Source organism: Corvus brachyrhynchos, unplaced genomic scaffold, assembly GCF_000691975.1.
Source record: "Corvus brachyrhynchos isolate BGI_N302 unplaced genomic scaffold, ASM69197v1 scaffold61, whole genome shotgun sequence".
Taxonomy (NCBI): domain Eukaryota; kingdom Metazoa; phylum Chordata; class Aves; order Passeriformes; family Corvidae; genus Corvus; species Corvus brachyrhynchos.
Window position 1 is genome coordinate 6,567,639 of NW_008236478.1, and position 13,812 is coordinate 6,581,450.

The window sequence follows — 13,812 nt, forward strand, 5'->3', positions numbered from 1 at the left end:
AACCAGCTGTTAGAAGGAAAACTCTAAAACAGCCAAACAGCCATACAATAACACCCTCTCCTTGTTAGTGCCCTACAACTGTATCTCTATTTACCTCAGTATAAAAGTCAAGTGTGTACATGGGAAGTTAGTTCAAAACACCAAACTTAAAAGCCACAGTTTGCCACTTTGCTGCAATTTCCAAGCGTAGAAAAATCCTTTGAATATTCTGGTGTTATTATTTTTTCTGATGCCAGAAATTTCTGAAGTATTGTGAACAAAGAGAAATAGAAGTGTAACAGCTTATAGCTGAGTGGCTTTTTGGGGAACAACAAGGAGGCATTTCTCTAACCTTAAGGCTTTCTTCTTGCCAGAATCAAAAGACACATCATGGACATGATAATAATAGTGTCAGCATTTCTCTAAAGAGTTCAGAAGAGCTTTTATAATGGAAATTTTGAAGCAACCTATATATAGAATTCATCAGAGCTCCTCCTGTAATAAACTGAAAGAAGCAGTAGTCAAGAAAAAGTCTTCAGTGCATACTTACCATGCTAAAGGAATGAGCAATGGGATAAAATGAAGATAGGGAAATATTGCAGTCCCTTTTTTATCTACACCACACATGTACCAAAAGTTATCATCTGTAAAATGAACAGATTTGCTGCTCCTGTTGCGTGAGCTGCATATGACAGGGTAATGCTGGATCTCATTGCCTTTGTCTGGCGCATCTGAGACCATGGTGCTATCAGCCAGATCAAAATTGAAACAGGTTCATGTACTCCTAGTCCTGACTTTACTAGGGTTAGCTCAAGTACAGCTCAAATTAACTCCTCAAAACTGTCAAGTTTGCCCCTTGCTTGACAACAAAATACTTGCATTTAAATGAATGTATATTTCTTCATTCAAGTTTCTGGCCCATGATGAGTGTTACCTCAGTGTGAGACTACTCTGATTTAAATTTGCTAATGTGATGGAAATAATTTCTGTGCAGATAGCTAACTGCAGCAAAGGCACAGCATTAGCACTTACCAAAGTATTGAATTACTCTGTGTAACAGTTTCTCAGATGAACCTGAACTTAAATGACTGTCAATATATACAATCTAAACACGCCAAAATAGAGAGGTGAGGTATTCTCAGACAGAAGGTGAGGTATTCTACTTAACTGACCGCACAGCAAAGGAACATTAAGCTGAGTAATTTGGGCTTTATAGAATTTACCAGAGGGCAGAAGTACAGACAGTAGCTCTATCTTGTAGATGAAGAACAAGCCCAGAGAGCAGATGACTGTCTCCATACCTACTGTAACCCTCTCTACTGCTAAGTACCCTAAAAAGTAGAAAAAAGTCCAGCTGACCACTTTTATTACAGTGTCATAAAAATTATACCAGCACAGGCTCTTTCTCAGTAGCTGAGCAGGTCTAGGTCTAGGTCTGTCAGATCTTTCTGAAGGCAATAAAAACTAGTTTATCTCATTTTATAACCTGCCATTGAAGTTTGGCTTTTAAAATAATATTCCAATTTACAGTTCTGATTTTCAAACACTTCATATAGACTTGCCACTGGTGATTCTATCAGCAATGACTATTGCTGCACTTCTTGAGAAATAGATAAGCCTAAATAAGCTTCCTTTTCACCCTAGGTCATTCATTTTCTGATTATCCCATTTTTCCATAGCATCTGTTTCCAGCTGGTGGCAGAATGCTGCATCTCTGCTCTTTCCTGCAGCATCTCTGGCCAGTGAATGGTCCCAGCAGAGGCACCTAAGGAAGGACTAATTCTCTGTAAATACTGTCAGCAGTTCCTAATTTCCACTCCAGGTGTTTTGGGATGGGACCATCTTCCCCACAACCATTTCTGCTGAACTCTACTCCAGTAAAAGACTGCTCCACATCACTCTTTATGTAAGAAGCACTTTGGTGTCCTGCACAGGGGTGTGCAGCCAGGCACAAAGAGCATCCTTTTCTCTCTCATGAATTATTTATGCTGACCCCTTGGGTGTCTGCTAAAATGTGTGATGTACAACTCACACAAGCACGTCAGTGTAACTCTACCAATGCATCATTTTCTTCTCTTGTGTCTTTTAAGGGCAGAGGATAGGTGAGCCTAAAATAGATTTTACTGGTTTAACTATACACTGAAAGTGTAGTTTTCAGTATAAAATTTTTTTATTGCTTGGTTATAACAAACATAGGCAGTGAGAAATCAGTATGTCCCCACTTTTACACAATAAGTAAGTTGTGCAATTCTCCAACTGTTGCAGGATGCTAAGGGTGCCAATATATATTGCTAATATGTTATTACAGCTCCTTTGTCCCTCCCTCAGAGAAAAAACAGTCTTCTGTCCTTCTGTCTAGATCTTATAAACTACCTCTTTTCCTACTTGCTTTTCAGAGGTGAACTAAAGGAAATGAAAGCTCAGGCCAGGCTTCTCAACATGTGTTTCATCTTCATGGAAATGCTTCACAAAAAATAAACTTGAAATTCAGATTTCTTAAGAATGAAACAAACCCTTTCATGTAGTGCATGCGTGCACATATATTTAGCTTACCTACTAAAAAAACCAACCAAAAAAAAAAACCAACCAAAAAAAAAAACCAAACAAACAACAACAAAAAAAATAAAAAAAATAAAATAAATAAAAAAAAATAAAAAAAAACCCCGCAAACAAAACAAACAGAAAAAAATTATGCCACAGAAAGTTTTCCAAGTGTTCAGGTGTATTTATGTCTATGCTATAAAGAACTTCAAAGGAGTTAATAAAGATTGCTTCCTAATATCCTTGATATTCTCTCCACTCATTGCATTTCCATATAGGCTTATGTTACTGTAACTTTTTCAAAATTTCCAAAATTGTTTTCTTTCTAAAATGTTCTACATTGCAGAAGTATCTCAGAAACAATTCATGATGGAAAACTTTTCAGCATCAACTCAGAGGGATGCTACGAGCTCAGACAGGTAAATTGAACATAACATCGTAGCAGACAGATACCCACAGGTAATTGTTTGAATCTTAGGTGAGGCTGACTGAAGACTCACCAGGTAAGATTATTACTGAATACAGTTCTGGGATTCTTTGTGAGCCCTGTATGGCAAAAAATATGTTCTCAGAAGCAACAATTGGAGAGCAATTGCAGACTATAAAAGAACTGATAAAGGGAACAGGGAAAGTTATTCAGTGTGCCATACCTGAAGAGAAGTACTGAAAAACCTAGAAAAACTTGATTATTAACTAAATAATCTCCTGAACCTTGGGAAATTGCAGATGACCGACCCTGTAGGACAAAGCAAGGCAGTGCTTCTATTTAGAGAGAGACTGTAACTGATGAACATGCACTCTTACACAAACTTTATATAATCTATGTACAGTTTGTATACATTTTGATTTCAGACCAATAATTATAAATGAGAACAACTCCTCACTGGCTCAGCTGTGACATCCCCCCTGAGAAGCTGATAACCTGCAGTGGCCAGGGAACCACAGAGCTCCAGCACTGCACAGCCACACAAGGGCTGACAGGCCTCTAGCCCAGGGAGGCTAAAGCAGGATTTGAGACAGACATGACAACCCTGGCAGTGACTGCAGACAAGAACAGCAGCCAGCTCCCTTTGCAGTCTTCTTAACAGAGCAAATATCTTGTCTTTATGCATCAAGGAGTAGAGACTTAACTTATGCTTCTGTCTCTTCTTTCCTTCTGTTCTGCCAAAATAATACCATTTGAATATGCCAATTTGTTGACTTGAAATTTTTAAAGTGGGGACGTGCACTGAGAGCCCTGCCTGCCTGACATGTCTCTCCCTGCCTTCTGGGCTGAAGACTCAGCATTAGATTAGACGGAGGGCTGAGGAGTGAGAGCAAGACTTAAGGAAAGATGCTGTAAAAAAAGCTATCAACAGCCAATTAGCACGAAGTTTGAAATTACATTTTTGCTTCTTTCTCCAACTAAAAATAGAAATTGAGATTAATTAGCTTTCGTTTGCTGTGAAAGTAGAAGCATTTATCAAGTGGGAACACATGGGGTCTGTCCTGTGCCCACAACTGCTCCCTAACATGATGACATACCAAGAGTGTGTTAGGAGTGGAGTTATGTTAGCATGCTGGAGAACAGGATTAGAGTTCAAAAATATCTCACCAACTATCCTAACCCAAGTAAAACAATGGAATTCAACCAGTATGAGGTCCTGCACACAGATAGGAATCACCAGCTCCCAGAGCTCAGGGAATATGTGGTTACAGGGCAATAAAGGAGTCAGAGAACTTGGAGGAATCACTAGCTGAAGACGGGCAAAAATGCATGATGATTTTCTGCAAGAAAGACAAATATCAGCCTAGAATGGATAAAGAGGAACAGATTCATGAAACACATTAAGTAACCCCTTCCATCCTCAGAGGATATCTAATGGCAACAGGGTACCCATTTTAGGGTGCTGCTCATCAGCAAAGAGATGATAATTCAATGGGAAAACAATAGCAAAGAGAGTATATCTAGAAAATTGCTTATATGAATTTAAAAAGAGGAAAATTGTTGGTCTAAGAAAAGATAAAACAGTCTTGAAACAGTGAAAAGACTGCTGAAAAATAGCAGGACATTTTTCTTCAATATCCACATAATGGGTTTGAAATGCAGCAAGGGAGATCAAGATTAGACATGAGGAAAATATGCATATAATAAAAACCAGGAAAAAAAATCATCTAGGAAGGCTGTGAAGCAGACACTTTGGAGGTTTGTCTGACTTACTCCTAGAAACATCTGTCAGGAAGTAGGCTGCAGATACAGATGACCTTGTCTTGTGACATGAGAATAGATTAAATGAATTTTTAAAGAGTATTCCAGCCTTATTGCTATGATTATTTATACAAAAAGCTACACTGTAACAGTCCTTCATTGCTTTTATATTTTTCCAGTAAGAAAAGCAAGCTTTTTCTATTAGTATTTATTACTCTGAGAATGCAGGTGGTGTTGGCTGGACAGCTAAAATAAAAACCCAGCAGCCACGGATGCAGATAACATGGTTTGGGAGTCCAAGAGTTTATCAGTGTATGAAGAATGAGGGCTATAGTTAAAGACATGTAGGGAATGGTTCTCACAATTAAATTACCCACGTCCAAAATGAAATTGTTCTGTACCAAAACAAAATCAACACCAAACCCTAGCCAGCAGTCTAGCTAACATTATTCAAAGTGACTTACTATTATGTGATTACAATAATGTGATTACTATTATGTGATACATGCTGTTCTACAAACAAGATTAATCCACAGTGTCCTTTTCTTAAATTTACTGAAGTTACTTATGCAGGAATTTTGCTGACTGCATTTTAAATTTGGCTCTGTCAGTGACTGTACGTGAACTTGGGTTTTGCACTGCTGTACAATATTTCACAGCAGCTGTACTGTCTGTTCAAGTTCACAGAGTATCAAACCCTGATTGCTTTTTTTGCCGTGTTAGGAAATATTACACACAGCTCTTCTCTCATAACTTCAGCTTTAGCCCTTTGAATTGTAGTGGTTATAAATAGCTGTTATTTATCATGTAATTGTTATTTATAAAATACTCTCATATCTATTAATGGTGCTGAGGAAATGCAAAGCATAGTTTTTCATTTCAAAATTGATTACACAGCTCCATAATCTGGTTGTTTTCTCTTTTAATATGGCCTACAGTAGGCACTGCTTTCCAAAAAAATCTGTAGAAAATAGCACCTAGTTCAGAATGACTCGGTAGAAAATTAAGAGGATTAAGAGATTTAATTTTGAAAGTACTGCACAGCACTTGATAACACGGCTTTCTTGAACAGGAGAACTGAAACAAGCAGGTGGGAGAAATTTTAATCGAATTAAGTTGCATGTGTTAAAATGTGTAATTTAAACAAAAAATGGCTTTTGACTTCACACATATGATTCCTGCCAACAAAAAGGGAGGAAGACAGCATCACTTACTGGAAGAAGAGTACAGTTCATCTGATCATGCCTCTTCAACTCTAATTGGCAATTGGTCTGTTCAGGTAAAACAAAACTAAAAACCAACCAAAACAAACAAAGAAACCAAACAAAACAACCAAACTTTTTTTGTCTAATTTAAAGTCCTGATTCTGTGATAGAATGTGATATGAATTAACCAAGTTCTTCTTCCACTTTCCTGTATGGTGAACAGGTCCTAATACCCTTCTGGGCAGAACAGCAGTAAAGGATTTTTCTTCTTTGATTGAACCTGATGCTGCTTACCCAGAAGCTGTAAAGAGGAGCAGGGCAAGCAGATGTCACTTATGTAAGTAGCAAGAAACTCTGTGACCCTAGAGCTTGCTGGTATGTATTTAATTTCTACTTTTGCATCCATTTAGAGAACTTTGATTTTTTTAGCCTGAATTACCATCAGAAATTAGATCACAAGTTTCTCTGTGTTGTGTTATTAAAGCAGAAATACTCGATAATGAAATAGAGAAACTATATTTCTGTGATTCAGAATTGGAAACATATCCTCTGGGAAACTGCAGTTTTGAAGGATGTGTGTGTCTTGATTTAAAGATCACCCCTTGAGTGGGTGTGCTGACTTGGGCAGAAGAGAAACCAGGTACACACTAAAGAGCAGCAAGGAAGGACCTAAGAGCAACTGAAACAACATAAAGATTTGGCAGGTCTTGAACTCTCTGAAATCCCTTTCAAAATCTCTGGAAAACAAACAGGAGCACACTGTTTCCTGAGGTTAGGTCCTGCAGTTAGAGGAAACTTTCTGCAGCAGTTTCCTAAGCTCGGCACACGAGCAGGTCTGTGGAAACACTCCCGACCCTTCCCTGGGCAGAGGAACCTCAGGTCGGGCACTCTGCTCCCTGCTGCCCACCAGGCTGGGTAGAGGCTGCCACAGAAACTCCTACAAGCAGTAGCCATGAAACTCAACTTCCTGCAGCTGTTAAAGCACCCAGCATATTCTTGGAATTTCCACAGATGAATAGAGGGTTTTGACGTGCCTTATAAAGCCAGAATGACTTATAAAGAATGGCTGATGCGAGCTGGGTTTCCCGACGTCCCCGGTCTGTGTCCAATTTAAATGCCCATTTATATGCTCCTCTTCCTTCACAAGAGCTCTCCCTGACATTACGTGGAAGAAGCAGTAGTTTCATGTTTATAATTGTTTAGATAATGTGTGGCCTCCAAGAAAATGCTCAGTCTTTACATTAGCCGGTTCTCTGCTAGTAACATCTGGAAAAGTATTTATGGCTTCAAGAATGTAATTATTAGAACATCAAAACTGTAATGCTAACAGAAAGCAGTGTGCTCAGTTCCCTGATGCTGCTCTGTTTCCAAAGCCATAGTCCAAACTGCACCTAGAAAGTGTTAAAAGGGTGTTTTTACCTGTCTCATACACAGCTTCAGATACAGAGGTAAAGTGGTCTTCTACTGTGTACTGTGCTAGCTGGAGTGTGTCCAAACCTCGAACTGAATCATTTCCTCTGGTCCAGTAAAATGTGACATCGTTGATGTTATAACCCCCTGTAGTGACACACAAGCCAACAACAGTGTTTATTTTACACAATAATTGATTTGTGTTGGGCACACTTATGGTTCAGCTATTTCTTATTTTTGTGCCTGAAAGTACAATTAAACATAAACAATGATGGGTTTCAGCAGACTGTAATGCTTGTTCATGACAAAATGTCCAAAAACATGCTAAGTCTTGTAAGTTAAAAGCTCACATTACTGGAGCTGGTCTTTCCATATCTTCTATTTCAGTACAGATGACAACTAATAAAATAGATTAGTACCACCTGGTATGCTAAAGGCAAAATCTACCAGGCTCTAAGAAAATAGAGCTTTTATGAATTACAGCACTTGCCAGCATTTTGACTACACATGAAATGTGCCATGAGTTGCATCCCAAGATGCTGCTTCTCGGTGCAGTGCATTTGGTCCCCATTCCCACAGAGATGAAGGGATGAGGAGAGCAGCAGAGCTGCTGCTCACTGGTGCTGTGCTCCGACCTGAGCCTGAATCATCACTTGGGACAAGGTTTTGGCTTAGGAGCTCAGATGCTTGCCAAGGACACCAGCTTAGAAGCTGATGTTTCTGCAGGCTCAACAGCATGGCATGCTTCAGGGGCCCCAGGAGGTTTCCTCTTAACCTTCAAGTAGTAATTAGGAGCGGGATGAATCATCTATCAGAAGGCAACTGTATTTTGCACACACTTGTCAATGTGCAGCACAATCATAACTAAAATACCTCTGCAGCTTTTCCCCATCATATAAAAGGCAGCCACTTTACAGACTAGTGTATATGATTAATTCAAGATTATGTTAATGTAATTTACATGTTAACAGGGAGCATTTGAACATCTTTTTTCTTTAGCTTGCTTAGATTAATCATTCTTGTATTTGACAGATTTATATTGTGCAAGTTAATAGCTCAGCTTAGGGAACAGAAACATGAGCAGATGATTATTTTTAGACTTCAGTCAACTGTAAGTAAATTACAAGTGAGACAATAACACAATACATTGCACAAGGGTATACGCTGCAAAACAAAGCAAGCTCTAGAATTGCAGAAAAAAGAGATGTATTCAATTTTTTTTTAAACTGCCTTTTAATATTTTTAAGTTTTGGGGGTTTTTTCTTGCAATAATAAAAACAGAACTGATTTCTCCAGCCGTCTCATGTAGGAAAAACAGGATTTCAGAAATTTTATTGTAAGGAAACACTGGGCTGGTTACCTATTAAAATGATAATTTCACCTGAAAATTCTTTCTCTGCTCATTCTTTAAATGTATATTTTGTTTTCACTGTCACTGGCAGTTATATGAAAAGGTATCATGGCTTGGAGTCTTTGCTCACATTATCACATTTATAGCAATTAAAGCCGAAAAAATTTTGTGTCAAAAGACTAAGCCAAAAGCATATGCATCCAAGCTAAGTTTTCAATTCCCTAAAACCACATGCTGGGAAATTTCCCAGATTTGTGAGATGTAAAATAGAAGTAACAGTCTCTATAAACAAACGATTGCATTGTCCTTAGTCAAAACAAGGAGGTTCATAGAACCAGTTTTTATGCATGACTCCAGACATGGATTCCTTTTACTTCCTTTCAGTATAAATGAACTGCAGACATTTAAAAAGTCCAAAGAACTAGAAAGTACCACAGAAAATTCCTTTTTGTTTTTATAAGATATTCAGCCTTCCAAGTTGCATGAGACAGGAGAAGTTTTTGGTGCCCACATGAATGATAACAAGCATATCTTGAAACAGAGGTTATGTTGCTTTTGTTCCAAAATATTCTCATTAGCTGAACAATTAGTAGGTTTTGGTGATACTTCCTATGAAAATTCTTTGGGAATAATAATTCCAAAACTCTTAAGAAGAATTTTTATTCAGAGAGCCTTCCCAATAGTCAGTAAAGTTAAATAGCACAGTGCTCCCTCTGTGCAAAGTTGTTCTTTATTCGGGGGATTAATGTTTTACTAATTATAAAACATTTCATAAGTTTATAGAGACAAAATCCTTAAGCCCATGTTATTCAGCTTTTACAAGTAATCTCTATTCTCTTTATGTGACACTGAGTTTTTATCCTAACTAATTCCTCAGGCCCAGAATGTCTCATTCCTGTACATTGTTGATACAGTATGAGCTGCTAATGTCAACAGGGTTAACTACAGGAATAGTAAATTTGGGATTAAACATTCATAATGCCTAATACAAATTAGTTTCTTTACCTTTCTGTTGCTAATTTTAATTTTCACTGATTGTCAAGCACAAGTTAAGTGCCTTCACATGGCTCTTCACTGAATAAATGGTAAAGGACAAGTTCAAAAAGGAAATAAAATTTCAGAGATGGGCCCAAGACGTGAATATGTATTTGATCTGGAGGTCTGTGTGGGGGAAAAATGAGGACAAGCCCTTCAGCCCAGCAAGGATGTGTGGTGGTGTTCCCTGCCACATGGCAGAGAGCAGGAACCCCCTCTCAAGCAGCACCAACCAAGACAGGAACCCTCCAGTTTCCCAAATGTCACAGCACCCATATCAACAGAGACTCAGAGTGGCAATTCTCTGTTTCCTGACATATGCCAGCATTACCTTCTAAAGGGTTGCAATAACAGGCAAAAAACCAACAGGCATGTTGGCCAAAATGCTTTTTGCCATGTAGAAAGTATAATTAAAGTTACTAACTAGCAGTAGCAGAATAGTATGTTGTAAAGGTCACTGGGGATTCTGCAGTGTAAAGCCATTACTTCATAATATCATGACATATTTGTCTTTATATAAATAATCTCTTAATAAAAACCTAACACTTTGTTTCAGCTCAAATATTTGCCATAGATTTTACATTTTATTTATAAACATCAATATTTGTGCAGATGTGTGTGCATGTCTGCATTCACAATTTTTAAACCCAGGTGATGGTCTTGGCAAGCAGTATGCTAGGATGATGACATTATTCATCTGTAAATTAACACAGATTATCACATCGGGAAAAAAAAAAAAAACATTTCCAGCCTACCCAAAAGAAAGGATTGCAGTGCACTGACAAAAAAAGGCCAACGCCCAGGGCCAACTCTTTCCTTTTTGTATTTGTTGCTTCTATCTGTTTTCCTCAAAACTAAACACCAAAGTAATGAGAGCATTTGTTGTGACATGACTGTGTTTTCCCCTTGGACAGGAGACACTTGTGTGCTGTTGAAAAAGCAGATGGAATCAATCTGAAAAATGCTTGGTTTTAATTATATGGGGAATTCTCCTTTTTATTTTTTTTAATCCTGTCAAATAAATTGTAAATTCCTAGGGGATATGTATTTCATTCTGGAACTAGAGAAAATACTAAATGACTCATTAGGCAGTACTGTTGATTTAAATCCATACATATTGATTTACCAATGTGATCTTCCAAAGGAAAATAAAGATAAATCCCAATTCCAATTCAAATCACTGTTAAACTGTTTGTTAAATGGATCTCATAAAACTGCTTATTCTAGAGGGATGCCTGTGTGAAGAAGGTTTTGGGTTCATTTCCTTTGTGTTTCTGTCTAAAATGAAATTTTGTGGCAATCTAATTGGTCATTACCAACAAGAGGTAAAGAACACACACACACACACACACACACACACTTCTAAAAAGATACAGAAAAAAACTTTACAAGTACTGAAAAGCCTTGCAAAATCTTTTGAGCAGGTATTGACATATATTTTAAATATCTATTTTCGTCTTACAGAATCAATTATCTTTCTATGTTATCCCATGCAAAAATCCTTTTCTAGAGTCTTGTCATCTGAATAATAGCGAACATTTAACTATAAAAATGCATGCTTGGGTGTTTGCAAAGTAATCATGTCTACAAAGTATTAGAGAACCTATTTCAAAGAAAATATGAGGATATTGTTTGATAAAATGAAAAAGGTTATTTACTCTTGTCCATCAATTGATGACTTTTTTTCCCGGGGCACTGACACAGAGACAATTAAACAAGTCAGAGCAAGATCTGTTACTATCCATCTCAGAACTGTCCATGCAATAATTTTTTTTCAGTATGAAAACAGTAAATTATTAAATATGAAGTATATGCCTTACAAATAAGCATTATTTTATTTTCTTTCTTTCCTAAAGGAATTTTATCTCAGGGGGAAAAAATTACATACTCTCTGAAAGGGGAAAAAAAAATAATCTCATCTGTGCTAGAAAATGCCTGCTCACAGAACTCCCTCTGAAGACCAAGAGAGTAACTGCAGGATGCACTGCAAACCCAAGCCTGTGAGAATCTCCCGGGATTGTGCTTAATCATTAATTAGCACTGCAGCATTTCAGTACTGCCACGCTATTTTCAGTGATGTCATGTGCACATGTGTGCACACATCTTTGCACACAGATCCTACTGTAATTCAACAGGGACTGGTCACATAATGTCCCTTGCCTTCTATGAAAATTTCAGCCAATCTGGTAATATCTAGCAGAAAAAGATCACACCTATTTTTCTAATTGTATAAAAATGATAAGGATTAAGTGTCTTACAGCTTTCCAGTTGCAAAGTACATGTCTGCTTATCCATTGGATATTTAGTCAGATCCATGCTGCATGAAACAGTTGTGGTGATCCTTGGGAAAAAAAAAATCAGTTTGCTAATTATTAATGGGACAAAATTGTTCATCAGTAAAAATAAAAAAATTCCATGCATCCTGCTTGAAATAATATTTTCAGCCTAATATCTATGGGGTGGGGGGGGGAATCTATTATTTACTGGTATCTAATGTACACGAGTAATAGTATCCCAAACAGAAGCCACTCCAGAACAACTGAGTTAAGTGACAGTCTAAAAAGGCCATCCTTTGCTCCCTTCTCATTTACAGTGCATATTTTCCTTTGTTATTTGCAATATATTTTAAGATTTTGTTATATTTATCAAAACATTTTACAAAGGGTAATCCAAAATAAATCATGCAAGTCAATCATCACAGCTTGCTTTCCCCTGTGATATCTTCGTTGCAAACTGGAATGGCAACATGCAATTCCCGTGTTTGGTCTACATGAAAGCAAAAGGGTCTATTTAGGGAAGAAGATCTATCATTAAATTTAAGAATTTATTCATATTGGTCAATAATATTACACATTCATAAAACTACAAGACCATGCATATTCTACTTTTACAAACAGCACCATTTTCTTAAGCAGAACCTGTAAAGTTTAAAATGTAACTGGATGCAATCATAAATGTTGATATGTGGTATTTACATACCTTATAGCATACAAAACTGTGCCATTAGGGTATATCCTTATAAGACGATTCTCAACAGTGACATCATGAAGAAAAGACCTTTTTGAATCAACTATGAAGGTATCTGGTACCCAAAGCATTTCCACGAGTCGACCATCTAAGCTCAAACTCTTATTACCATCAAAACAAAGTCTCTCATCAGTCCATCGCTGCCTTAGAAATATGGTAGCTGTATAGTCCTGAAAGAGAAAAAACCAACATTATCATGCAAAGAGAGGATGTGTTGTATTCTCTTTTACAGAAGTATATGGAAACAGCTGCTGGGCACAAACCGTGATTCTCCATGTCCGTGGCACTCCAGGAGCAGCTGTACTGAATCTTGTACTGCCAAATTTTCTAGCACTCAATGTGAGGTTGGGAGATTTTGTTCTTATGGTCATTTACAGTAAAAGCTGATGGCCTAAGTCTGGGGGTATAAATCAGCTGAAGTCATCAGAGATTTATAAGCAGATAATCTGGCTCTGTAAACCTTTAAGTTTTAGAATGATTTATGTAAGTGGTTCCAAACATCATTTTGTTCACATAAGCTAATAAACAAAGAATTTTTTAAGAACACATGGGAAAAAGTTGAATAAATTCAGATAGACAAAAGAAGTTAGGGAAACAGAGAAGGAATCTTTTAGCACAGTTTCTCCTTTTAGCATCACAAAGGAAACAGTGGTACCAAATTTATCGAGACCTTGAACATAGCACTCAGTCCAATTCCCCTTCAATTTAGATATGCCTTGCAGCCCTACATTAAGATGACACTATTTCTTAACACTTTTAAAACAACTTTTGATTATATGGTGTGTTTTTATCAGTATTATAAATTCATATGAAGTTCTGACCTTATTTTCCCTTTCTAAATAGTAACCAATAATTACTAATTACTAATACACTCATATTGACTATCTGATTAGTGATTTTTTTCTTTTTATTTCTATGTACCAATGGAGGGTCTTTAAGTAGAAGAGTACATTCCATTTCATAGTTTGTTCAAAAACAAATGATACAAATTAAATTAAAGACAGCTGGAATAAATCACTGCATGACAGCAACAATAGAAGAGAAAAACAGTCTGAGTTCAGCTGTGTCTAATCACA

The 13,812-nt window shown here is 37.2% G+C and overlaps 1 protein-coding gene across 2 annotated transcripts in view; it reads right to left on the bottom strand.

The window, feature by feature from the left end:
* LOC103624628 (gamma-aminobutyric acid receptor subunit pi) overlaps positions 1 to 13,812 on the bottom strand; it is a 39,229-nt gene that overhangs the window by 10,041 nt on the left and 15,376 nt on the right. Inside the window, exons 1-4 of one of the 2 annotated variants that reach the window (XM_017726086.1) lie at positions 13,000 to 13,122; positions 12,689 to 12,906; positions 11,968 to 12,050; positions 7,333 to 7,470 (exon numbers count right to left, since the gene is read on the bottom strand). In XM_017726086.1, the coding sequence (XP_017581575.1) occupies positions 7,333 to 7,470; positions 11,968 to 12,050; positions 12,689 to 12,906; positions 13,000 to 13,107 (547 nt within the window). In that variant the 5' untranslated portion in view covers positions 13,108 to 13,122. Of the gene's footprint in view, positions 1 to 7,332; positions 7,471 to 11,967; positions 12,051 to 12,688; positions 12,907 to 12,999; positions 13,123 to 13,812 lie in introns of those variants that run through there. The other variant, XM_008643923.2, reaches the window with a different exon arrangement.